Here is a 26171-nt window from a genome sequence, read left to right on the forward strand (position 1 = left end):
ATAAATTCAAAGTAAAGGAGCGGAGGGGAGAGCAAGAGAACCGGATAGAACAGCCGGATCCGGCCCGCGGGCCGTAGTTTGCCCACGGCTGGTCTAGGGCATGACACCTCTTTTATATTTAAACACATTCTGGACATGCAAGCACGTGTGTGCACACACACAGAGACACATGCACACGCACACATATGCGCTCACGTGAACACAGACACATGCAGGTACACACGGACATGCACGTGCGCACACACTGTCAGTGGGGTCCGTCCGGCACTCTGTGACCCTGAGAAACGGTCGCTGCGGCTCAGCCAGTGCTGCTCGGCCGGCCCCCAGCAGCCCTGTGGGAAGCGGGCGGCGCTGAGCAGGCCAGTCCCTCTGACCAGGAGCGGGCATGGCGCCCCAGTGCGTGCGAGGCCTGAAGCCGCAGGGATGTGAGGCGGACCAACCCTCACGGCGCCCAGTCCTGGGCGGGGGCCTCTCCGGAGTGGGGGGGGGTGCAGGGCTGGGGGCTCGGTGGGTGTCTGGGGGCATGCACGCCTGTGGCCCCTGGGCCGGATCTAGCACAGCTGCCCCCCCAGGACACGGGTTCCCGGGTGTCCGTCTTTGCAGGGGAGCCGGCCAGGCCTCACCACGTCTCCCGCAGATCCCCCCGGACTCCACGAGGGGCTGCGTGCGGGTGGGAGTTTCCGTCTCAGAACTAGGGAAAGCCCACGTGGGGGACGTGGGACAGGCGTGCGTGACCCGCTCCGGGTGGCTAACCTGGCTCTGGTTGGCTTCCTAGGGTGACCCTGGTCCCTCGGGCCCGCCGGGACCCCCCGGAGAAGACGGAGACAGGGTACGTACCGCGGGCCTCGCTGCCCCTGCCTGCCCCTCTCCTCGGAGCGTGGCGGGAGGAGCATGTGTGGCACGCTGGTCGGTGGCAGGGACATGCGTGTGGAGAGTGGGCGAGGCAGGCGGGACCGTGGGGGGAGCTGGAGGGGGGGCGGGGGCGCCCAGAGCCCCGGTAAAAGCAAACGGCAGATGTTGACCTTCATCCTTCCTGCTGGTCTGGGGCGTCAGGCCCTGGAGTCCCTCACCTGCAGGGACAGGCGCCCGGAGGGGGGACGCTGGGAGGAGGGGAGTCAGCAGGTGGCTAGGGGCGGAGCTCGGGGTGGGGGAGTCTAGAGGTGACTGTGGCCTGGGGTGGGGAGGGCAGAGGCTGGGTGCGGGGGCCGCGTGAGGCAGGCGCTGCGTCCGGGTCTGGGCTGGACGTGCTGCAGCGTCCCCGGGCGAGGCCTTAGCGCCTGTCCCTAACCCCTGGCCCCTGCTCCCCGCAGGGTGACGACGGAGAGGTCGGGCCCCGAGGGCTGCCCGGGGAACCGGTAAGTGGCTGCCGACGGGATCCTGTGTCCTCACTGGGGGGACGGCTGCAGGAGGGGCTCCCTCGGGGCTGAATCGGGGACCGTCTTCGAGCAGTAACAGCGAGGGGCTCAGCCGGGACCCAGAAACAGATCTGGGGACTTCCCCTGCAAGGGAAGGAGGTGCAATGGGGAGGTGGGGGCAGCTCTAGGGAGTCAATCCCAGCCTTCGGGGGGCCCAGATCCCTGGGGCTGGGGTGGGGGCCCGGATGCAGTCATGGGGGGCATGCGGGTTCACTGGGTGGGCGTACGGGGTCCCGGGTGGGCGTGCGGGGTCCCGGGTGGGCGTGCGGGGTCCCGGGTGGGCTGCGGGGTCCCGGGTGGGCGTGCGGGTTCCCGGGTGGGCGGCGGGGTCCCAGGTGGGCGTGAGGGGTCCCGGGTGGGCGTGCGGGGGTCCCGGGTGGGCTGCGGTGTCCCGGGTGGGCGTGCGGGGTCCCGGGTGGGCGTGCGGGGTCCCCGGGTGGGCGTGCGGGGTCCCGGGTGGGTGTGCGGGGTCCCGGGTGGGTGGCGGGGTCCACACGGTGAGTCCCGGGGGCAGTCACAGGCCTGGATTAGCGGGTTGTGCCCTTCCTGACGGGCACGCCGAGTGGAGCGCCCTCGGTAGCACCCCGGCCCGGGCGCCACGCAGGCTGCCCCAAGCGGGTGTCTCGGGGCCGAAGCCCATTCCGGAGCCACCAGAGGACGGGCATGACCTCCTCACGGCCGCTCTCGGACGTCTCCTGTCCCCGTCGCCGCCCGCGGCCGTGCGCACCGGCGATGCTAATGGAGGGACCGTTGCCAGCGCAGGAGCCGGGCGTCGGGGCTGAAGGCCCCCGGGGGTCTGACCAGCGGGCGGGGAAGGCGTCGGCGGCTCTCTCCTTCACCCGTCCCAGCCGTCCCCCCGGGTCATGAGCTCCTAAAACACGGCGCTGAGGCGCTGGCGAGGGATTGGACCCACGAGGGCAGCGACTGGCAGTAGGGGGGCCGGGGGGGGCTTTCTCACGCGGCGCCCACAGCTCTGTCACCCCTGCGGGCACGACATCACGGCACCTCGGCCCAGGGCGCCAGCTCGTGGGTGATGGGCGGGAGCCACAGGGGCTGCCGAGTGGCCGCTCAGATCTTAACCATCCTCGGGGCTGTTCCCACACGTGCCCTTGCTGCCAGGGCCGGGGGGACAGCACGGCCACAGGGCCCCCCTGAGAGACCCGAGCCAGGCTTCCCGGTCAGAGGCCGCCTCCTCCATGCCCCTGCCCCGCGGGCTCACGTCTGAGACGCACAGAGGGCTGCGCGGAGCTGGGAGCGAGGATTGGACCACGGTGCCGGGCGGGGTGACCGCGGCAGCGTGGATGGGTTCTGGGCTCACCGGCCCTGGGCGAGCGTGAAAGGGCCCCATCGATCCAGAGGCTCCCTTTCCCTGAGGGCACCCATGAGCTCCCATCAGAGTCCCCCGTCCATTTCAGGGACCCCAGTGGAGAGGCGGGTGACGAGAGGGAGCAGGGGCAGGAGCGGGTGTTGGCCACGCTCCCTGGGCAGCGTGGAGAGCCACGTGGCAGCCGGCTGGCATGGGCCTGGGCGGGGCTGCAGGATCTGTGTGTCGGGGGGGCAGGCAGAGGCGGACCCCTGGCCGGGTCCGAATCACCTTTGCTCTCTCCTCTTTCAGGGGCCGCGCGGTCTGCTGGGGCCAAAGGGTCCTCCGGGCCCCCCGGGACCTCCTGTAAGTCCTGTCACCTGCTTGTGTGTCTGTCCCCACCCGTCCACCCTGCAGCCCACTCGGGCATTCAGGCAGCTGGCTCACCGCGCTGACCGCCGGGCACGCTTGCTCAGTGCCAGTGTGCGGGCAGCCAGAGTCAGATGCCCATGCGCCCAAGGACCCTGGCGGCGGGGGTGGGTGTCGGTGGCGGCCCAGAGCCAGCTGGCGTGACAGCCCTGTCCTCACGCACACATGCACACACGCACACACGCACACACGCACACACGCACACACGTGTGCTGTTATAAACACTGATCCGGATGCCACGTGCTCCCTGCTTGACAGCACTTCCAGCAGCTTCTGGAAGTTCTGGAAGGAGGGAGAAGCCCATGGTTCCAGGGCGGCTTCCCCAGGGCCGGCCCCGCCCATCCACCCTCCTCGGCCCCCCCTGCCCTGGGCTCACCTGCTTCCCGTGAACGCTGGGCCTGCCCCTCACACCGTGGGGCCCGGAGCTCCGTAGCCCTGGTCCATCAAGACCTTAGGATTTATTTGGGGCCAAGGCCGTCCCCTGCCCCAAGGCCGTGCGTCCTGTGACATGGCGGGCTGGGCCGAGCCGCACGGAGCGTGCGTTCTCCCACATTCAGTGTCCGCTTCCCTCTCCCCCAGGGCGTGACGGGGATGGACGGCCAGCCGGGCCCCAAAGGAAACGTGGTAAGTCTGCGGGGTCCCGCCACCCAGCCTCACGGCAGTCCCCGGGCGGGGCGCGCCCAGCCAGGCCAGGGCCGTGTCATCCCCCAACCAGACGGGCTGTGGTGGGAGGAGGCCCGCCCACACCCGGGCCCCCCGGTGGGCAGCCCCGCGGGAGAGCCCACGCCAGCCGGGGGCCGGTCAGCCCAGCGTGGGGGGTCTCGCCTCACTGTGGGGGCGTGAGGAGCCCCCCGGCCCCACCCGCCCACGTGAGGTCTCAGGGCGCTGGCTGACGGGCGTGGCGGGCGGGGTGGGGACTTCCTGACAGTGGATACCTCTGGTCAGCTGCCCTCCCCTGCCTTCCTGGCCGCTGTCCGGGCTGCGTTTCCGAGCAAATGGGTGCTCCGGCCGGAGGTCACCAGCCTTACCCGTCGGCAGCCTCCTGGGCGCTCGCGTCGGGCCTGAGACAGACTGGAAGGACGGGAGGCCAGGAGGGGGGCCTAGGCCCCCAAAGAAGGGGTGCAGACCCCTGCCCACCCTCCAGAGCCCCCTTCAGTGCCTCTGCTTTCATTGCCTGCAGGGTCCCCAGGGAGAGCCCGGCCCCCCCGGACAGCAGGGCAACCCAGGTGCCCAGGTAAGCGAGTCGGGCGGGTTTCGGGGCAGCGGGAGGCGTAGGCTTCAGTGTGGGGCCTGGGCCTGAGCTCCACTGAGCTGCCGCTGCTGCTGCTGCTGGCCACCCGAAGGGCTGCTGCTGGGGTGGCCTGGAACCCGGGGTGCCGGAGGAGAGGGGGAGGTGGGCGATGGGAGGAGGTGGGCTAGGGGGGGAGGTGGGCGATGGGGAGGAGGTGGGCTAGGGGGGGAGGTGGGCGATGGGGAGGAGGTGGGCTAGGGGGGGAGGTGGGCGATGGGGAGGAGGTGGGCTAGGGGGGGAGGTGGGCGATGGGGAGGAGGTGGGCTAGCGGGGAAAGGTGGGTGATGGGGAGGAGGTGGGCTAGGGGGGGAGGTGGGCGATGGGAGGAGGTGGGCCGGGGGGGAGGTGGGACGGGGGGGAGGTGGGTGACGGGGGGAGGTGGGCGATGGGGAGGAGGTGGGCTAGCGGGGAAAGGTGGGTGATGGGGAGGAGGTGGGCCGGGGGGGAGGTGGGCGATGGGGAGGAGGTGGGCTAGGGGGGGAGGTGGGCGATGGGGAGGAGGTGGGCCGGGGGGGAGGTGGGACGGGGGGGAGGTGGGTGACGGGGGGAGGTGGGTGATGGGGGGAGGTGGGCGATGGGGAGGAGGTGGGCCGGGGGGGAGGTGGGCGATGGGGAGGAGGTGGGCCGGGGGGGAGGTGGGCGGGGGGGGAGGTGAGTGGGGGGCAGAGGTGGGCGAGGGGGGAGGTGGGCCAGGGGGAGAGGTGGGCGAGGGGGTAGGTGGGCGATGGGGAGGAGGTGGGCCGGGGGGTGGGGAGGGGCGAGGGGCAGAGGTGAGCGAGGGGAAAGGTGGGGGAGGGGGGAGGTTCCCAGCCACCAGTTTCTGACCTTTCCGCCTGCTCTTCCCCTTGCCAGGGTCTGCCAGGCCCCCAGGGCGCCATCGGGCCTCCAGGAGAGAAGGTAGGTGGGCTGGGCTGGGCATAGGGCACCCTCGCCTGCTTGCGGGGTGCGGTCCAGGCCGGGGAGGGGCGCTGGACATCGCCAGCTCGGGATGCAAGCCTTTGTCCGCCCCAGAGTGGGGGAAGCTCAGAGCACACAGGCCAGAGGTCATGGGTCTTTGTCGTTCACTGACTTAGAAATTCGCTCGCTCATTCATTCACTCTCTCACTCACTCATTCACTCTCTCACTCATTCATTCACTCTCACTCATTCATTCACTCTCTCACTCATTCATTCACTCTCTCACTCACTCATTCACTCTCTCACTCACTCATTCACTCATTCATTCACTCTCTCACTCATTCACTCTCACTCATTCATTCACTCTCTCACTCATTCATTCACTCTCACTCATTCATTCACTCATTCATTCACTCTCACTCATTCATTCACTCTCCAGCCTTGTACAGGGTGACCAGATTAGGAAGAAGAATAAATATGGGTGTCCCATTAAATTTGAACCTGGCCAGGCCTGCCTCCACCTGGGGCCCTGCCCCCACCTGGGGCCCTGCCTCCACCTGGGGTGCTGCCCCCACCTGGGGCGCTGCCCCCACCTGGGGCCCTGCCCCCACCTGGGGCGCTGCCCTCACCTGGGGCGCTGCCCCCACCTGGGGCGCTGCCCTCACCTGGGGTCCTGCCCTCACCTGGGGTGCTGCCCCCACCTGGGGTGCTGCCCTCACCTGGGGTGCTGCCCCCACCTGGGGTCCTGCCCTCACCTGGGGCCCTGCCCCCACCTGGGGTGCTGCCCCCACCTGGGGTGCTGCCCCCACCTGGGGCCCTGCCCCCACCTGGCCAGGCATCTGTTCCAATGGCAGCACCCGAAGGCCCCGGGGCAGCGAAGGCTGCCAGTGCTCCCTGTGCTGGAAACTTCCAAGCCGACGGGTGGGGATTGCCTCTGAGCACCCTCTTCAGCAAACCGTCTTTGAGCAGAAAGGGTGGAAGTCCCCGTGGGGGCGTGTAGAGCAGGTGGGCCGCTGGGGAGCCCGGCGCCTGCTCACGGGGTCTGCTTCGTTCTAGGGCCCCCTGGGGAAGCCAGGCCTCCCAGGAATGCCGGGCGCCGACGGACCCCCAGTGAGTACCCCGCGCGCCACTCCCCTTCACGGCCCCGTCCCTGCCCAGGGAGGGGCTGGGGCCCAGGCTCGGGGCCGCCATGCGTGTGGCTGTCATTCTCGGACCCGCCTGCTTCGGCGAAGACCCACGGGAGACCTCGAGGCTTGGGACACGCTTTCCGGAACGTGCTTCCACCAGGGGTGGTGACCGCAGGGGTGGGAACGTGGTGACCGTCAGGGGGCGCCGTGGGCTGTGGGGACCCAGCCTCGCAGCTTCCCTCGGGAGGCCGGGCTGGCGCAGGCGGGGCCACGCGTCCCCGGGTTTGAAAGGAGGGAGGCGTGCGCGAGTGTATTTTTAGGGCTCACGCACCAAGAAGGGGTGGTGAGCGGGAGCCTTGCCATGTGGAGCCAAACTGGGTGCTGCCTCGGAATAGCGCACCGGTGACAGCTCCGTGGGTGGGGGCGAGGGTGGGAGGTGACGGTGCATCTGCGCCCGCCACCCTCTCCGTAAGGCGCTGGTGGGTGGTTGTTTTTTCTTGTATTTTTTGTTTTTTGTGTTTTGCTTTTTGTCTTTCTGGAATGTTCCGTTGGGGATGCGTAGCCCATTTCAGAAAGCAAGGTTAGCGGCGCAATTACTCGGACACGGCGTCTGGGTGCTTCCGTGACGCCGTGAAAAACGGAGCGAGGGCGTCGGCGTCCGCGATGAGCGGGCGACTGAGCCGACGCTGGCGGTGCCCATCTGAGCGGCGGAGCGGCGCGGGGCCGGCAGGTCGCCGGTCGTCCCATCTGGACCGGGGCCTGCAGGTGACAGGCACACTCGTCCCCAGGAGAGCCGAGAGCCGTCTCCGGGGCGTTAGGTGGAAAGCGATGCCCCTCTTGCAACACACCCTTCCCGTCCTTCACCCACGTTCACGCCTAACTGCGCCCTCTAGTTACCAAGCCGCCCAGGCTCGTGAGAAACCAGGGAGCTGAGCGAAATGACCCCCGAATGCAGCCACCCCGGCCCGTGGCCTGCAGGAAGGAGGGGGCCTCGGAGGGGACTGGGCCCGGCCCCACTTCCCTCACCTTCCCTCCATGGGACCCCCTCCCTGCAATGCACGGGGGTCCCCCAGCGTCTGCGGGGAGACAGGGCCTTGGAGACAGCCCTTGCCCAGAGCCAGTCGGCGGCCTCTCGTGGACGCCACACCTCTTTTTCTTGTTTAAGGTATTTTTGTCGATTTCGGAGAGGCAGGGAGAGGGAGAGGGAGGGAGAATCCACGAGGAGAGAGAATCGTGGGGGTCGGCTGCCTCCCGCACGCCCCCTACTGGGGATCCAGCCCGCCCGCCCGCCCGCCACCAGGGCGTGTGCCCTGACGGGGAATCGAACCCAGGACCCTTCAGTCCCCAGGCCGGCGCTCTATCCACTGAGCCACACCAGCCAGGGCTCTTGTTTCTTTTTTCGTCACAGCTGATGTCCGGTGTTATTCTGTGCTGGTCTCAGGGGTACGCGCAGTGGTTACCAGCCGTGGGCAAACTACGGCCCGCGGGCCGGATCCGGCTGTTCTATCCGGTTCTCTTGCTCTCCCCTCCGCTCCTTTACTTTGAATTTATATTCGTTCACACAAACACTCATCCATGCTTTTGTTCCGGCCCTCCGGTCCAGTTTAAGAACCCATGGTGGCCCTCGAGTCAAAAAGTTTGCCCACCCCTGGTAGCCGATCATACGCTTCACAGACGTTCCCCGCCCCCTCCTGGCACTGTGCACAGTTAGGACCATGTTACTGACTGCCTTCCCTGCCCTGTGCTTGGCCCCGGGCCTGTCCTGTAACTGCCCATCTTTCCCGCCAATCCCTGCACCCTCCCTCCCGGTCCCCTGGTCCCCCCACCCCCCGGCCCCTGCCCCCCCCCTCTGGCAGCCACCGGTCTGTGCTCTGTGCCTGTGTCTGTCTGTCCGGTGTGCTTGTTACCTGTCCTTCAGGCTCCACAGGAGCGAGCCCCTGGCTCCTGCCCCTCCCTGTCCGACTTACTTACTGAGCGTGATGCTCTCCAGCCCCCCGCCGAGGGTCACACGGCACTGTGGGGGGGCACAGGGCCCCACCGGGCGCTGCTGGCTCAGCCCCGAGGCTGCCGGGGACAGAAGACGCAGGGGAGCTCCGTGGCCCCGCACGGCCCATGGCCCCGCGGGCTTGGCGGGAAGGGAGGTGGGAAACAGTCCCCTTCCCAGAGCAGCAGCCTCGGCCTCGGGGAGGCTCTTGTTTCCCTGCCCCGAGGTGGTTTGGCTTTGGCTTTGGCTTGAGGAGGAGGAGGGAGACGGACTAAAACGCCTTCCTTCCGGGAGTCGGAGGCGTGTCAGCAGCTCGAGGGGGGGACACGGTGGCCACGCCGCGCCTCAGAGGGACGTCACGGGGCCGGGACCACGGTTCCCCGACTCTCAGGACCCGAGGACGCCGCCGCCGGGCGATGCTAAATGAGCCCGTGTCGCGCCCACGATGCCAATCGGGCAGGCGGCGTGCGGAGCAAGGCCGCGGGAGGGCCCGTCCTGCGGAGAGGCCTGTGGCTGGGAGAGGGGCTCTCAGGGAGGACTTCAATCTTCTTTTGTTTGTCTGATGGTGTACGGTGAGCACGTATCGCTCTTTAATCAGGAAAGCACCTAATGCCAGTGATTTCAGCTTCACTGGTTCCCGTGGTAGACGTGGGGCTCGCTATGGAATCGGGGGGGCCAGCAAACAGCCCGAAGGGGCGGCGTCCTGGTCTCCTCCCCATCCTCTTCTGTTCGAACGCGTTTACTCGTCCCCACGCCAATAGTCACTCTCATTCTGTAAACACAACTGCCAGTGTCTCTAAGAAGCCGGCCCTCCCTGGTGCGGCTCAGCGGATAGAGCGTCGGCCCGCGGACTGAAGGGTCCCGGGTTCGATCCCGGTCAGGGGCACCTGCCTCCGTTGTAGGCCCGACCCCGGCCCTGGTTAGGGCTCCTGTGGGAGGTGACTGATCGATGTGTCTCTCTCACATCGAAGTTCCTCTCTCCGTGTTCCTCTCTCCCTTTCACGCTCTCTAAAAATCAATGGGAAAATACCCTCAGGTGCGGGTTAACCAAAACCAAAAAAGTGGTTTGGCTCAGTGGCTAGAGCGTCGGCCTGCGGACTGAAGGGTCCCGGGTTCGATTCCGGTCAAGGGCATGTACCTTGGTTGCAGCCACATCCCCAGTAGGGAGTGTGCAGGAGGCAGCTGATCGATGTTTCTCTCTCGTCGATGTTTCTAACTCTCCCTCTCCCTTCCTCTCTGTAAAAAAATCGATAAAATATATTTAAAAAAAAAAAAAGAAGTGGGCTCCATTCCGATCATAGTGGTAGCTGCTCATGGCGAACATTCGTGGGTCACGCGGCTGCAGGCGCCATCCCGAAGGCGTACGCACGCCCATCTCCGCCCTGGAGATGAGGGCTCTCTTGCTCCCCGAGGGACTGGGAGGTGGTGACCTTGAGCAAATGCCCTTGTGGTCGCTGTCCCCACACGCCTGCATTAGAGGGCAGCTGGGTGTGGCAGTCGGGGCCTCGGCACTGTGGTGCCTGGAGCCCAGCTGTGGGTTAGGAGTGGGGTCCCCTCCACAGTGGACTCCCGCCATCCCTGGGGCCTGGCTTTGCTCCCATTTCGCAGAAGAAGCAGCCGAGGTCAGCGGCTCAGGGACGGGCCTGGGCCACGCTGCTGGGAGTGCCCGGGCATGCTCGGGGCTGTGGTCCTGGCCTCAGCTCCGTGTGTGCATGTGCATGTGTGTGTGTGTGCATGTGAGTGTGTGCGTGTGTGTGCATGTGTGTGCACGCGTGTGCGCGCATGTGAGTGTGTGCATGCGAGTATGTGTGCGCGTGTGTGCATGTGTGTGTGCATGTGTGTGCGTGCGTGTGTGTGTGTGCGTGTGTGCGTGCACGGAAGGGAGTGGGCGGGACTCGGCAGGACCGGCTCTGACTCACACTGCAGGACCGCCTGCGCAGGGGAGGGGAGGGGGCACCCCACCGACTAATACGGCTTCTCTTTCCCACAGGGGCACCCTGGCAAAGAGGGCCCCCCCGGAGAGAAAGGAACCCAGGTGGGTGCAGCCGCGCTCCGGCCTCAACGCCCCCTGCAGGATGGCCTGGGACTGTGAACCGGCCCTGCCCTGGGCCAGCCCACCCGCTCCGGAGGGAGGCGCGGGGCAGCTGCACCCTCTCCCTGTCGTGGGACACCCCCCAGGAGCCGGGCCCGCCCGTCACCCCCCTCGGTTTCTGCACATGGGGGTGTGGGTGCAGCCGACCTTGACAGGCAGAGACGGGACCGTGTGGGCTCTGGGCCAAGGCTCCTCCTGACCATCGACAGTGTGTTCGGAGCCCACGTCGTGGGGTTAAAGCCGTTGGCGTTTCGGGGTGTCCTGAGCACCCGGGACTCCCACTGCTATTTGTGGCAAGAGTCCACGCCTGCCCCCTGCCGGCCCCCGGAGCTGTGGGCCTGGACAGCAAGGCCTCTGGCCGTTAAAGGACCCCCTGCCGTGGGCGACCAGCCTGCCTCCTCCCAGCTGCAGGCTCCCGTGTTGCTCCCAGGCCCCTCGGCTCGGCGGGAGCGCATTTGTGTAGTGACAGCTCAGCCCTCCCGATGCCCACCGCTGCCCCGGCCCTGGCCCCAGTCCTGGGGGCGTGACCCGCAGGGCGCCTGGCCGGGGTCTCGGCCACAAAGGACACTGCCTGTGCCCTGCCTTTGCCGTGGGCTGGGTGCGCGGCCGTGGCCTTGTGCCTTCTGGTGGCCCCTTCCGGGGTCTGACCCAAGGACCCCCGAGTGGGCGGGACACCGCCAGGCCCCGCCCCTGAGTGGAGCTAATGGTCTCTCCCTTGGTTGCAGGGTCCCCCCGGCCCCCAGGGCCCCATCGGCTACCCTGGCCCCCGAGGAGTCAAGGTGAGGCTCGCGCTGCGGGTCGTCGGGGTCGTGGCTGGGGCTGCTGGCACACGTGTCCATTTTCGGGAGTTCCTCCGTGGTTCCCCTCCCTGCTGGCGCCTGGAGCAGCCCGGTCCCCCGAGTCCGCGTGTGGGCCTGGGCCTGAGCAGGGCAGGGAGTGAGCAGCGGAGCCGGGAAGGGCAGCTTCGGAGCCGGGACAGTCCCGGTGCGTTTGTGACGACACGGATGGCGGGATGGTGCCTCCTCGGCCCCAGGCTCCTCCTCGGGGCCGACGGGCCCAGGGCGCCGTGGGGTGACAGGGGCTCCAGGCGGGGGCCGGGCCAGCTCCCGTCTGTCTGTCCGAGCCCATCCCTCAGTCTCTCCACCTGGTCTCAGCCCCAGTCCTCGGGGAAAGGGCTCAGAACCGCTCAGTCGGCTCGGAGTGCTTGCCGCACGAGGGCCGCTGGCGGCCGAGGGCCGCGGGAGGTGCCCGGCCTCCTGGCTGCAGCTCCTCCTACTCAGACGGCGACGCGGGGACGGGACCGTCTGCGTGAGGCGGCCGGGCTCACGCATGCGCGCTGAGCGCTCGGCTGGCCGTGTGGGGGCTCGGACCCGCGTCTTGCTGAGCGCTCCCTCTCCCCGTGTCTGTGCAGGGGGCAGACGGCATCCGTGGTCTGAAGGGCACGAAGGGCGAGAAGGTGAGTGTTTCCCCTCCCCGGGCGGCCCCGCCCGCCCACAGCCCGGCTCCCTCGTGTCACCCGCTGGCATCCGCGCGTCCCCAAAGCCTGCCGCTCCCCGTGCAGGGCAGGCCTGTGTCCCTGGGACCTCGGGCTCTGCTGGTCCTCGGCCAGCCCCGCGGGCAGGACCCGCCTTGCCAACCCGTTGGCGATGCCCATCCTTTCAGAGAGGAGGCGCAGGCAGAGCCGCCCTGGCCCCTCGGGGGGACGTTCCTCCCGCTCCCGCCTCAGATGTTCACCACCGCTGTCACGGGCGCCTGCAGCGGGCGCTCACCTGAGAGTGGGCACACAGACCGCCCAGCGGGGCCAGCTTGCAGATCCCCACGGGGCCGACCCGCTGCGGCGCTGAGCCAGCCTGGCCCTCGAGCTCCGTCCCTGGGAATGCAAAGCATGGGCACACGTTACCGGGGATAGACACACGTCACAGGGGATAGACACACGTCACCGGGGATAGACACACGTCACAGGGGATAGACACACGTCACACGGGATAGACACACGTCACACGGGATAGACACACGTCACAGGGGATAGACACACGTCACCGGGGATAGACACACGTCACCGGGGACAGGGGACGGGCCTCGGACCCTCCCTCCAGCGTGCCCAGCGCGGCACCTGGGCCCAGAGGCTCGGGCGGGGCACGTGGGCCGGGGGAACGTGGCGTGTGTGGCGTGGGGAAGCCATCGGGGCGTGGATTTCTGCATGGAGACCCAGTCCCCTCTCTCGTCGTCCAGGGGGAAGACGGCTTCCCGGGGTTCAAAGGAGACATGGGCATCAAGGGGGACCGGGTGAGTATCGATCGGCAGGAAGGGGCGGCGCCAGGCCCTGTGGGGAAGTCTGTGGGGGGGGGGCTGGGGTGTTTGGGGCCCACGGGGCAGCTTCTCAGAGCAGAGGGGACGGGGGACGCCTCTGAAGATCCCTGGTCGCAGGCAGGGCCCCCCTAACCCCCCTCCCCGGAGCCCGAGGCCTGGGGCTGTCCGCCTCCCTGCAGCTCTCCGCTGTCCCGGTGTCACCCTCCTGGTGATGGGGTCACCGTGTGCTCACCTGCCCAGGTGCTCAGTGGGGACCAGTTTGCTGGGCTGCAGAGCAGTTCCCTTGGCTCCAGGGGTTTTGCTGCTGGAAGTGGGGGTGCGGCCCGAAGCAGCAGCCGCCAGCTCCACGCGGAGGGAGCGGGGCCCCAGCCTTGTCGGCCACAGGAGGAAGCTCCGTCCAATTCAGGAGCCCGTGGGCCGAGCCTGGTGGGGGTCCTGTGTGGGGGGTGCACCCGGCGGGGCCCCCTCACCCTCTCTTTCTGACTTGCAGGGGGAGATCGGCCCCCCGGGCCCCCGAGGGGAGGACGGCCCCGAAGGCCCCAAGGGGCGCGGCGGTCCGAACGGCGACCCCGGTCCTCTGGGACCCTCTGGGGAGAAGGTACGTGGCGCAGGGCGCGCGGCCACTTCCTGCGGACAGACGCCATTCCGATGGCCTCGGGCGCCGGGCTGGGGACTGGGTCAGGCTGAGCCCCGCGCATACGTGGGCACTGTGGCTCCCGACAAGGGCTCCCGTCCCATCGGCTTCATCCCGACGCTCTTGCCGCCTCCCACCCCACACGTTGTTGACGGATCCGCCCCTTTTCCCTGAGTGTGTCCTCCTTCCAGGCCCCAAAGGCTCCTCCCCCAGGGGCTCCGGGCTCCCCTCTGAGCTACAACCCAGCTGGTCTCGCTCCTTACGCCGGCCCTTTGCTCCCGTCTCCCCCACTCAACCCCCCCAGGTATGCCCCCCCAGGAATGCCCCCCCAGGAATGTCCCCCAGGAATGCCCCCCCAGGAATGACCCCCTAGGAATGCCCCCCAGGAATGCCCCCCCAGGAATGCCCCTGGGAATGCCTCCCCAAGAATGCCTCCCACAGGAATGCCCCCCCAGGAATGCCCCCCAGGAATGCCCCCCAGGAATGCCCCCCCAGGAATGCCCCTGGGAATGCCTCCCCAAGAATGCCTCCCACAGGAATGCCCCCCCAGGAATGCCCCCCAAGAATGCCCCTGGGAATGCCTCCCCAGGAATGCCTCCCTAGGAATGCCTCCCTAGGAATGCCCCCCCAGGAATGCCTCCCCAGGAATGCCTCCCTAGGAATGCCCCCCCAGGAATGCCCCCCCAGGAATGCCCCCCTAGGAATGCCTCCCTAGGAATGCCCCCCAGGAATGCCCCCCAGGAATGCCCCCCTAGGAATGCCTCCCTAGGAATGCCCCCCAGGAATGCCCCCCTAGGAATGCCTCCCTAGGAATGCCCCCCAGGAATGCCCCCCTAGGAATGCCCCCCCAGGAATGCCCCCCTAGGAATGCCCCCCAGGAATGCCCCCCTAGGAATGCCTCCCTAGGAATGCCTCCCTAGGAATGCCCCCCAGGAATGCCCCCCTAGGAATGCCCCCCCAGGAATGCCCCCCTAGGAATGCCCCCCAGGAATGCCCCCCTAGGAATGCCTCCCTAGGAATGCCCCCCAGGAATGCCCCCCAGAAATGCCACCCCAGGAATGCCCCCCAAGAATGCCCCTGGGAATGCCTCCCCAGGAATGCCTCCCTAGGAATGCCCCCCCAGGAATGCCCCCCAGGAATGCCCCCCTAGGAATGCCTCCCTAGGAATGCCCCCCAGGAATGCCCCCCAGGAATGCCCCCCTAGGAATGCCCCCCAGGAATGCCCCCCAGGAATGCCCCCCTAGGAATGCCCCCCTAGGAATGCCCCCCAAGCATGCCCCCCTAGGAATGCCTCCCCAGGAATGCTCCCTAAGAATGCCCCCCCAGGAATGCCCCCCCAGGAATGCCCCCCAGAATGTCCCCCACAGGTATGCCCCCCAGGAATGCCACCCCAGGAATGCCCCCCAGGAATGCCCATGAGCAGCCCACACTCCCTCCATCTGCCCGAGGCTGGAACCGGGTGACGAGGGCGAAGCGGGACCTTTGATTCGGCCTCTGCCTCCGGCCGCGTGTGCTTCCTGAGGGCTCGGTCCCTCCGACAGGCTCTTCGCTTTTACTCTTATTGTTTTATGTTTAAATACGTTTTTATTGATTCAGAGGAAGGGTGGGCGAGGGAGATAGAAACATCCGTGATGGGAGAGAATCAGGGATCGGCTGCCTCCTGCACGCCCCCCACTGGGGATGGAGCCTGCAACCCGGGCATGTGCCCCGACCGGGAATCGAACCCTGACCTCCTGGTTCCTAGGTCGACGCTCAACCCCTGAGCCACGCCGGCCGGGGTGGAGCCTTTGCTTTCGAATCAGGGCGGGAGGGCGTGTGGTCCATCCCAGGCCAGGCAGGGCCTCCGGTGACGACCGTGTCCTTCAGATGGAGAAACGCCGTGCGGCCACGTAACACCGCGCCCTTCTCTCCCCAGGGGAAGCTCGGCGTGCCGGGGCTCCCGGGCTACCCAGGACGACAAGGGCCAAAGGTAACGTACGACCAGGCCCTCCCCGGCCTCCCGCCCTGGGCGTTGGCACCGTTCGCCGCCTCGCAGTGGCTGCCGTGACAACACAGAGGCCCCGTGTCGCTGTGTCGGCTCCGCCCTGTGCAGCCTGTGGCGGTGACGTGGCCGCAGGGGACGGAGGTGCTGGGACAGTTGGTGACGTCAGAGGAGGGGACACGCAGTCCGAGATGGGGCACCTCTGTCTCGGGTTCTGCACCCAGAGCTCAGGGTGAGGCAGGAGGGCTCTGACGCCCCGGGGATCGGGCTCTGACGCCCCAAAGATTGGGCTCTGACGCCCCAGGGATCGGGCTCTGACGCCCCAAAGATTGGGCTCTGACGCCCTGGGGATCGGGCTCTGACGCCCCAAAGATTGGGCTCTGACGCCCCGGGGATCGGGCTCTGATGCCCCAAGATTGGGCTCTGATGCCCTGGGGATCGGGCTCTGACGCCCCAAAGATCGGGCTCTGACGCCCCAAAGATTGGGCTCTGACGCCCCGGGGATCGGGCTCTGATGCCCCAAGATTGGGCTCTGATGCCCTGGGGATCGGGCTCTGACGCCCCAAAGATCGGGCTCTGACACCCCAAAGATTGGGCTCTGACGCCCCGGGGATCGGGCTCTGACGCCCCGGGGATCGGGCTCTGACGCCCTAAAGATCGGGCTCTGACGCCCTGGGGATCGGGCTCTGACGCCCCAAAGATCGGGCTCTGACGCCCTGGGGATCGGGCTCTGACGCCCCGGGGATCGGGCTCTGACGCCCCGGGGATCGGGCTCTGACGCCCCGGGGACCGGAAGGTCACGTGCTTGTACCTGGGGAGACGGAGACGCAGCTCCCTCACATCAGCCATGCTCCGCGCGCGGCTCCTGGCGGCTTTGGAAATGCCTTGAAACGTCCTTTTCTTTGTAACTCTCACCGCTCACTGTCCCTGGCTCTCCCTGAGGAAGCGGCCACCGCCTGCACCACGGACGCCTGAGCCTCGGGGGGCCGTGTCTCGGTTTGCCCCGCGATTCTGGCGCCCCGGCCGCTCCGAGTCTCGCTCAGTCCTGCCCACAGGGCGGCGGCCTCGGGGTTCCCTTCTGGTCAAGCAACGCCCGCCTCAGTCCTTCATGGATGCTCTTGTCCACACTTGGGGTGCAAACGCCTCCCCCCAACAGGCGGCAGTTGCCCGAGGGGCAGGGGTTTGTTGAGTGTCTGACAGTGGGACAGGGAACCCCTGTGGCGTGGCTGCCGACGGCGTGGCGCCCACCCGGTATGGGTGAGGGGCTCAGGGACACGTTGTCTCTGGGGGAGGGGAGGGGAGGAGAGGAGCTGGGGGAGCTGGGGTGTGCAGGCCACGTCCAGGCAGCTGTGGAAGGTCGAGGGCCGGCCTTGGGAGCCGCTGGGCAGTTTGAAAGTCCACGAGCAGTGACCAGACGTGGACAGAGGAGAGAGCCAGATGCTCCCCCGCGGCGGCCCCGCTCCTGCACCCGGCGTCCTCGGGGGGCCCCTGTGTGGGCAGCCACGCTCAGACCATGAGAATGATGGCAGGTGGCACATGGGTGGGCAGCCACGCTCAGACCATGAGAATGGTGGCAGGTGGGTGCACAGGTGGGCAGCCACACTCAGACCGTGAGAATGATGGCAGGTGGGCGCACAGGTGGGCAGCCACACTCAGACCATGAGAATGATGGCAGGTGGCATATGGGTGGGCAGCCACACTCAGACCATGAGAATGGTGGCAGGTGGCATATGGGTGGGCAGCCACACTCAGACCATGAGAATGATGGCAGGTGGGCGCACGGGTGGGCAGCCACACTCAGACCATGAGAATGATGGCAGGTGGCATATGAGTGGGCAGCCACACTCAGACCATGAGAATGATGGCAGGTGGCATATGGGTGGGCAGCCACACTCAGACCATGAGAATGGTGGCAAGTGGCACATGGGTGGGCAGCCACGCTCAGACCATGAGAATGGTGGCAGGTGGGCGCACAGGTGGGCAGCCACACTCAGACCGTGAGAATGATGGCAGGTGGGCGCATGGGGGTGGGGGGAGCCATGCTCAGACCATGAGAATGGTGGCAGGTGGCATACGGGTGGGCAGCCACGCTCAGACTGTGAGAATGATGGCAGGTGGGCGCACGGGTGGGCAGCCACGCTCAGACCATGAGAATGGTGGCAGGTGGCATATGAGTGGGCAGCCACACTCAGACCATGAGAATGATGGCAGGTGGCATATGGGTGGGCAGCCACACTCAGACCATGAGAATGGTGGCAAGTGGCACATGGGTGGGCAGCCACGCTCAGACCATGAGAATGGTGGCAGGTGGGCGCACAGGTGGGCAGCCACACTCAGACCGTGAGAATGATGGCAGGTGGGCGCATGGGGGTGGGGGGAGCCATGCTCAGACCATGAGAATGGTGGCAGGTGGCATACGGGTGGGCAGCCATGCTCAGACTGTGAGAATGATGGCAGGTGGGCGCACGGGTGGGCAGCCACGCTCAGACCATGAGAATGGTGGCAGGTGGGCGCATGGGGGTGGGGGGAGCCATGCTCAGATCATGAGAATGGTGGCAGGTGGCATATGGGTGGGCAGCCACGCTCAGACCATGAGAATGATGGCAGGTGGGCGCACGGGTGGGCAGCCACGCTCAGACCATGAGAATGGTGGCAGGTGGGCGCACGGGGGTGGGGGGGGGGCCATGCTCAGACCCGTGGGAAGTACAAGGTCTGGAAATGGGCACAGGCTCAGCTCAGAGATTTAAGCCACTTCGAGAGCAGAGACCTCTGAAGACAGGAAGCGCCCCGTGGGCGGGCGAGGCACCATAGACACAGAGCAGGGGTTCAGGTGCCTGCTGAGTGGAGGTTCTTCTCTGTCCACATGCACTTTGTGGTGCTCTCCCCTATGTCCACGTGCACAGTGTGGGGCTCTCCCCTCTGTCCATGTGCACAGTGTGGGGCTCTCCCCTCTGTCCATGTGCACAGTGTGGGGCTCTCCCCTCTGTCCACGTGCACAGCGTGGAGTTCTGGGGTGACAGAGCTAGATCTAGGGCTCCAGGTGGTGTGATTGGCATTCATTTCTGACTCGGCAGCCACGCGCTTTATTTAGCGGCGTTCCAGAAGACAGCAAAACGTGACAACAGGTGCAGTGAGCAGTGTCGCAAGTGAGATTCACACGTTGTCGCCAGTTAATCTTAGTTGTAGGTGTTCCCTTTTCTTCCCAACACCAGCTCTTTGAGGACACGGCCATGTGAGAGGAGGGTGCGGAGGGAGGGAGGAAGGAAAACACGGTTAGGACTCAGTTATGGTTTTTAGGTTTGGAGTCTTTGAGATGCTTAGGAAATGTTCATGAAGTGGATGGCAGGTAGATGGATGGGTGGGTGGGTAGATGATGAATGGATGATGGATGGATGGATGGATGGTGAATGGATGGATGATGGGTGGATGGATGGATGATGGATGGTGGGTGGATGATGGATGGATGGATGATGGATGGTGGGTAGATGATGGATGGATGGATGATGGATGGATGGATGATGGATGGATGGATGGATGATGGATGATGGATGGATGGATGATGGATGGTGGGTGGATGATGGATGGATGATGGATGGATGATGGATGGATGTTGGATGGTGGGTAGATGATGGATGGATGGATGATGGATGGATGGATGATGGATGGATGGATGGATGATGGATGGTGGGTGGGTGATGGATGGATGGATGATGGATGGATGGATGATGGATGGATGATGGATGGATGGATGGTGGGTGGATGATGGATGGTGGGTAGATGATGGATGGATGGATGGATGGATGGATAGATGGATGGTGGGATGGGTGGTGGGTGGATGATGGATGGTGGGTGAATGGTGGGTGGGTGGATGGGTAGTGGATGGAGATGGTGGGTGGATGGTGGGTGGGTGGATGGGTAGTGGATGGAGATGGTGGGTGGATGGTGGGTGGGTGGATGGGTAGTGGATGGAGATGGTGGGTGAATGGTGGGTGGGTGGATGGGTGGTGGATGGAGATGGTGGGTGGATGGTGGGTGGGTGGATGGAGGAGTGTGTGTTGGAGGCGGGGACCGGCACAGGCGCCCCCGCTGGCTCACACACCAGAGCTCGTGCTCCGGCCCAGCCTCAGACCTCTCCCTCGCTCCCTCTCTTCCAGGGCTCTGTCGGATTTCCTGGATTTCCGGGCGCCAACGGAGAGAAGGGTGGCCGGGTAAGGACGGCAGGGCCCCGCCCAGCACTGACGCTGCTGCGCTGAGATCAGTGGGTTTGCCGTTCAGGGCGGCTGAGCGGGGGGGGGGGGGGGGGGGGGGGGGGGGGGCCGGAGCACCGGCTCCTCCCGAACGGCCGGTCAGAAGCGGGAACAAAATCCCGGAGTCCCCGGAGGTGGCGGAGGGACGGGGCAGCGGTCCGTGACTCCACGTGCCTCGGGGACGCTGCCTTTACCAGACTTTACGTCGTTGCTTCTGGAAAAAAAAACACACAAAACCCCCACCCCCCCGCCCCCAGCGCCTCTGCTTCCTGAGGTTTAGGAAACGCGAAACGGCCACGTGAGCCTTGGTCCACGAGGAGAGACGCGGGCGGGGGCGCAGGGCCTACGGGTGAACCGCCAGGGGCTGCTCTGCAGCCGGTTGAGGTTTAATGGCTCCCTGCCGTCCCTGTGGCGGAGCACACCGTGTGTGAAGGGGCTGGCTGCCTCCTCTTGTGCAGTGATGAGTGCCGCCCTGGGGAGAGGGAGGCGCGGGGGGAGGGGGAGGGAAGGGGGGGCAGCTGCTCGGAGGAGAGAACCCGGTACCGGCCGAGCATCCCTCCCTCCGACCTCAGCGCCCCCGCCTCTCCGCGCTGAGCCGCCCTGCGCGTCTCCAGTTAAAACCAAGACAGCTAAAACCAAGACAGCGGCAGGCCCCCCGGCTCAGGGGTGGAGCCTCGACCTAGGAGCCAGGAGGTCAGGGTTCAATTCCCGGTCAGGCACAGGCCCGGGGTGCAGCTCGATCCCCAGTGGAGGGCGTGCAGGAGGCAGCCGGTCCATGGTTCTCTCTCCTCATGGATGTTTCTGTCTCTCCCCGTCCCCCTTCCGCTCTGACATCAATAAAAATGTGTTCAAGAAAACACACACCAAGACGAGGCCCCTGACAGGAGAGGCCGCCGCCCAGGCGGTGACGGCCACGGACTGAGCGCCCCCTCTTTTATTCCAGGGCACCCCTGGGAAGCCGGGACCACGGGGGCAGCGAGGCCCGACGGTAACCGCCCCCCTTTGGGTCCAGGGCCCTTCAGAAACGGGAGCGCGTGGTGGGGCGGGGGGAGGCGGGCTTGGAGCCGGGGGTGAGCTGACCTTTCTCCTCTCCCATCTGCAGGGTCCACGCGGGGAGAGGGGCCCGCGGGGCATCACGGGGAAGCCTGGCCCCAAGGTACGTTCCGGCTCCTGTGGCGGCCGCCCTACCACAGGGGGCGCCGGGGGGTCCTCGGGGCCCTTTTCAGGCAAAACGAGACCAAGACGGACGTTTGGGGGGCATTTAAGAAGGAGCTGGTCCCCCCACAGCCTTTGGACAAGTTAGCTCAGATTGAATCGCAGGCTGTGGCCGGGCGGGGCGGGATGGGGGGGACGGCCAGTGTTGGGGCCCCCACTGGAGGCCACGCCCCCTTCTGCTGGGGGGCTGTTCGCTTGTGAAGGGGTGGGAGCTGTGGAGAGATCTTTGCTGGAAATCTAAAGGGAGTTCTCGCTGCCCGGGGAGAGCATGACCCCCCCCCCGCCCCTCCCCCCCTCCAGGAGCGAGGGGCGTGGACAGAGCTCCAAGTGTGGGTGGGAGTGACCTCGGCCGCGCAGCCCTGGGTCCTGTCCTGGACATGGTCCCAAAGCGCATTCCCGCCGAGGACGGGGCCCCGCTCTGCTCTGCGCCGACGCACTGCACTCAGAGGCTGCGGGGCGACCCTGTGGGATGGGCTCTGGGTGCCTTGCTGGTCCCCGTGCCCCTGGGAGAGCTGCCGCCGCCAGGGCCCTGCACGGGGTGAGGGTGAGGGTGGCCCCGCAGTGGACCCCGGGTCCTGTCTTCCCGGTTGGGCTCAGCTCTGTCCCACAGCGTGAGGCTGTCCCCTGGGAGGTCACAGCCTGTGACCGCGGCTCGTTGTCAGCTGTGTGTAGAGGACAGGTGGCCTTTGGGGGCGTGGACCAGGGCCCAACGCTCTGCGCTGTACTGAGAGGGGGGCCAACAGCAGGCACGGGGGGCAGGTGACAGGGGGGCAGGTGACAGGGCACGGGGGCGGGTGACAGTGAACGGGGGTGGGTGACAGGGCACGGGGGTGGGTGACAGTGAACGGGGGTGGGTGACAGGGCACGGGGGTGGGTGACAGGGCACGGGGCGGGTGACAGGGCACGGGGCGGGTGACAGGGCACCGGGGCGGGTGACAGGGCACCGGGGTGGGTGACAGGGCACGGGGGCGGGTGACAGGGCACGGGGGCGGGTGACAGGGCACGGGGGCGGGTGACAGGGCACGGGGGCAGTGACCCTGGCCGTGGCAGAGGCTCCGATCAGTTACAACATCCGTGTGCTTTCCTTGCTCCCTCCAGGGCAACTCCGGAGGCGATGGCCCGGCTGGCCCGCCGGGTGAACGGGTGAGCACCACCCTTTCCTGCAGGCCTCGGGGGGCCGGGGAGCGGGACCGCTGAAGTCCAGGCGGGGAGAGGGGCAGCCGGGCCTGGAGCCGGGTCCTCTCTCAGAGGGCAGCCCCCGTCCACGTGGCCTGGTCTGGGGGGTGGGGTGGCGGGGCCACTGGGAACCGAGCTGCCCGAGGGGCCTTGCCCTGCGACCGGCCTCCTGGGCCCCCGACTGGACCTCCGTCAGGCCCCGGTGAGGGGGGGCCATGAGTTGATGGAGCCGCGGTGGGGGGATTGCAGGAACTGGGCCTGTGCGTAGAGCAGGACCCCGAGGCCTGGCTGGCGAGAAGCCGCCTGACCTCACACTGGCCCTTCTCTGTCCCCAGGGACCAAACGGACCCCAAGGACCCACGGGCTTTCCTGGACCCAAGGGCCCCCCTGTAAGTAACACGGGATTTTCTGGGGCCCCACACGGCCTCCACATGGGCCGTGGGTCAGCGGGCGGGAGCCCCCGGCGCGGGACGCAGGCGGAGCGTCTGCGGCTGCATCCACCTGACCTTCCTGCGTTGGGGGGGGGGGGGCCGCAGTGGGAGGCGTGGACCCCTTCTCCTCTGGGCCGTGGACTTTCCTAGCGGTTCTGCGTCAGGTCCTGGGGCCACATCACCAAGTACCACAGCCCCGGTCGCTTACACAGCCAGGAGCTCCCCCACCCTCTGGCAGCCGAAGTGCCATTCCGCTGCACAGGGCTCGCTCCTGGGGGCTCCTGGGGCTCCCCCCTCGCCCCACCCCTGCCCCTCGTGCGGCTGGCAGCTGGGCTCATAGGCCACCCCACCGTCTTGCCCTCGTCCCCACGGGCCTCTCCTGTGGCCTCTCCTGTGGCCTCTCCTGTGGCTCTCACAGGCCTCTCCTGTGGCCATCCCCACGGGCCTCTCCTGTGGCCTCTCCTGTGGCTCTCACAGGCCTCTCCTGTGGCCTCTCCTGTGGCCGTGTCGTCAGAGCTCTGTTTTCACCAGGACACCAGTCATCGGCCAGGCCCGCCCCCGCCCAGGCTGCCCTCGCCCTGACTCGAGGACATGAGCAGCGCCCCTACCTCCAGCCGAGGCCCCTTCCCGGTCCCCGTGGCTGGGACCGTGGGACACTGTGTGGGGGGCCCAGTTCCACGCGGGAAGGAAGACCCATCCAGCGGGGGGATTTTTGCCTAACGGGGGCCCGTGGGGCTGTGGTCAGAAAGGAGCTGACCTCTGACCCTGACAGCCCTGGGGCCTCGTGCACCCGCACCTCCCATGGGCTGGACCTCAGGGAGCTGCTGACCGCTCCCTGCCTAGTCCCCCCCACTCCCTCCCCCCCGGGAGTGAGGGTGGCAGCAGTGTGACCTCGGGCGGCTGCACGGGTTCGAGGGGACGATGTCCGTGCCAGGCTCTTGCGCGGCCCTGGTCACCCGGACCGGCGGCGACCTCCTCGGACAGGAAGCGGCAGTTCGCTGCGGCGCCTCAGAGCTGAGCACCGTCCCTTCTGCTTCTCCCCAGGGCCCTCCCGGCAAGGACGGGCTCCCGGGACACCCTGGCCAGAGGGGAGAGACCGTGAGTATCGCCGCGGGGGCACCAGCAGGCCGGGCCTCTCCCCACGCCCGCACGTGGGAACGCCTCGCCGCCTGCCCGCTTGGGGGAGGGTGTCAGCCTGGGGACGGCCCCTGCGGTCCATCCTCCGACCTGGGGTGAGGCCTGTCTGGGGAGAGCCCACGCAGGCCAGCCACACGTGACGTCTCTGTGCAGAAGGCGGGCGACGGCGCCAGGTCAAAGGTCACATGTAAAACCATCAGGATCCAAACCAAAAGGCCACGGGCATACCGAGCCTGTGCGGCCTCCCCCTCCCCCCCACCCCGTGAAGAACCCGGTGCAGCGCCTCGAGCGGCCGCCCTCTCGCTGGACGCAGTAGGGCTCGGCCAGGGCCGGCTGCTGCTCGGCTGTTTCTCGCTGCAAAACCCAGAGAAGGTCCTGGTCGGTGGCTCAGTGGTTAGAGCATCGGCCCGTGCACCGGAGGGTTGAGGGTTCGAGTCCCAGTCAAGGGCACGTACCTGGGCTGCAGGTTGCATCCCCGGCCCTGATTGGGGCGCCTGCGGGAGGCAACCCATCAACGTGTGTCTCTCTCACATCGATGTTTCCCTCCCTCTCCCTCTCCCCCTTCCTCCCTCCCTTCCACTCTCTCTCAAAACCAATGGGAAGAATATCCTCAGGTGAGGATTCCCAGACACAAAACCATCGAACAAGAAACCCGGGAGAAGGGCCGGGGGCCGGGCATCAACGCTGGCTGTCCAGCCAGGTCCTTCCGGCCGCGGGGCTGACACAGGGGGGTCTGGAGGGCCCTTCACCTGCGTGCTGCTGACCAGCGGCTGGGCCGTCAGGGCTGACCTCCGACCCTCCCTGCCTTTAGTGATGCCCATTGCGGGCTGGGCCATCAAGGCTGACCTCCGACCTTGCCTGCCTTTAGTGATGCCCATTGCGGGCTGAGCCATCAAGGCTGACCTCCGACCTTCCCTGCCTTTAGTGATGCCCATTGCGGGCTGAGCCATTAAGGCTGACCTCCGACCTTCCCTGCCTTTAGTGACGCCCATTGCGGGCTGGGCCATCAGGGCTGACCTCCGACCTTCCCTGCCTTTAGTGACGCCCATTGCGGGCTGGGCCATCAAGGCTGACCTCCGACCTTCCCTGCCTTTAGTGATGCCCATTGCGGGCTGAGCCATTAAGGCTGACCTCCGACCTTCCCTGCCTTTAGTGACGCCCATTGCGGGCTGGGCCATCAGGGCTGACCTCCGACCTTCCCTGCCTTTCGTGATCCCCACTGCGGGCTGGGCCATCAGGGCTGACCTCCGACCTTCCCTGCCTTTAGTGATGCTCATTGCGGGCTGGGCCATCAGGGCTGACCTCCGACCTTCCCTGCCTTTAGTGACGCCCACTGCGGGCTGGGCCATCAAGGCTGACCTCCGACCTTCCCTGCCTTTAGTGACGCCCATTGCGGGCTGGGCCGTGAAGGCTGACCTCTGACCTTCCCTGCCTTTAGTGATGCTCATTGCGGGCTGGGCCATCAAGGCTGACCTCTGACCTTGCCTGCCTTTAGTGACGCCCACTGCGGGCTTGGCATCTGGAGGGTGAAGGACCCTTCCACTTCCAGCTGTAGGAAAAGCGGGGCATGTCCTGCCCGTGAGCAATGTGGGAATCGGTCCAGTGTCACGCTGTGTCCATGGAAGATGTGTCCCAGCAGTGGCTGTGGGAACCCTGTGACCTTGAGCTCACCAGTGACCTTGAGGCTCTGGGCTCCGCCGGTTCAGGACTCAACAGGGCCGGCGAGCTCCGTGTGGCCGCGCTCGGTGCGGGGGGGGGGGGGGGGGGGGGGCGGCGCTCCAGTCTCTCTCCGCAGCGCCCCCCGCGGGTCCCCTCTCTGCAGGGCCCAGCACACGCGGGCGGCCTCCTCCGCGGAGGGCGGCTTTGATGGCTGCGTTTAATCTGTTCCTTGGTGCCGGCTTTGGAAAACTCCCTCTGTCTCTCTGGTGTGTTGTGATGGAGCCTTATTTAATCGTGCCTTCCCCTGCTCCCCGCGCGGCGTGGCGGCTGATAAATGGAAATGGCTTCGCTCTTTGGTTTGTGAGGAAAATGAAAACACTGCGTCTGAGCTGTGCGTTTTTCCCCGACGCCGCGCCGAGGAGCCCGACGGGGTTCGTGGGGCGGGAGTGTCTCTCCCTGGGCTGCTCTGGAGGAGAGAGGCTGGCAGAGTGGCCGCGGCCCGTCTGTGCTGGGCGAGCTCCCGGGCGCTTCCTGCTGCCTCTGCTACGGCCACCCGTAGGCGCAGGGCACCCGCTCCAGCCCCCCCCCCCCCCCGGACGGGGCCGCCTCCACAGGGAGCCCAGAGGCCCCCCGGGTGCGGCTTTGTTCTTCCTTTACAAACGGAAGCAGCCCTGGCCGGGGTGGCTCAGTGGCTAGAGCTTCGGCCTGCAGACCAAAGGGTCCCGGGTTCGATCCCAGTCAAGGGCACCTACCTCGGTGGCAGGCTCCTCCCCGGCCCGGGCCCTGGTCGGGGCGCGTGCAGGAGGCAACCGTTGGATGTGTTTCCCTCACACATCGATGTTT

The 26171-nt window shown here is 66.9% G+C and overlaps 1 protein-coding gene across 1 annotated transcript in view; it reads left to right on the top strand.

Annotated features, from left to right (window-relative positions):
* Nucleotides 1–26171, top strand: part of COL5A1 (collagen type V alpha 1 chain) — a 115835-nt gene that overhangs the window by 56293 nt on the left and 33371 nt on the right. Inside the window, 19 exon segments of the mRNA XM_080668549.1 lie at nucleotides 776–829; nucleotides 1311–1355; nucleotides 3031–3084; nucleotides 3727–3771; nucleotides 4328–4381; nucleotides 5291–5335; nucleotides 6392–6445; nucleotides 10437–10481; nucleotides 11264–11317; nucleotides 11950–11994; nucleotides 12771–12824; nucleotides 13339–13446; nucleotides 15398–15451; nucleotides 19618–19671; nucleotides 20654–20698; nucleotides 20813–20866; nucleotides 22024–22068; nucleotides 22437–22490; nucleotides 23577–23630. Of these exon segments, the coding sequence (XP_080524675.1) occupies nucleotides 776–829; nucleotides 1311–1355; nucleotides 3031–3084; nucleotides 3727–3771; nucleotides 4328–4381; nucleotides 5291–5335; nucleotides 6392–6445; nucleotides 10437–10481; nucleotides 11264–11317; nucleotides 11950–11994; nucleotides 12771–12824; nucleotides 13339–13446; nucleotides 15398–15451; nucleotides 19618–19671; nucleotides 20654–20698; nucleotides 20813–20866; nucleotides 22024–22068; nucleotides 22437–22490; nucleotides 23577–23630 (1017 nt within the window).

This window comes from Plecotus auritus (assembly GCF_963455305.1).
Source record: "Plecotus auritus genome assembly, chromosome: 5".
NCBI lineage: Eukaryota > Metazoa > Chordata > Mammalia > Chiroptera > Vespertilionidae > Plecotus > Plecotus auritus.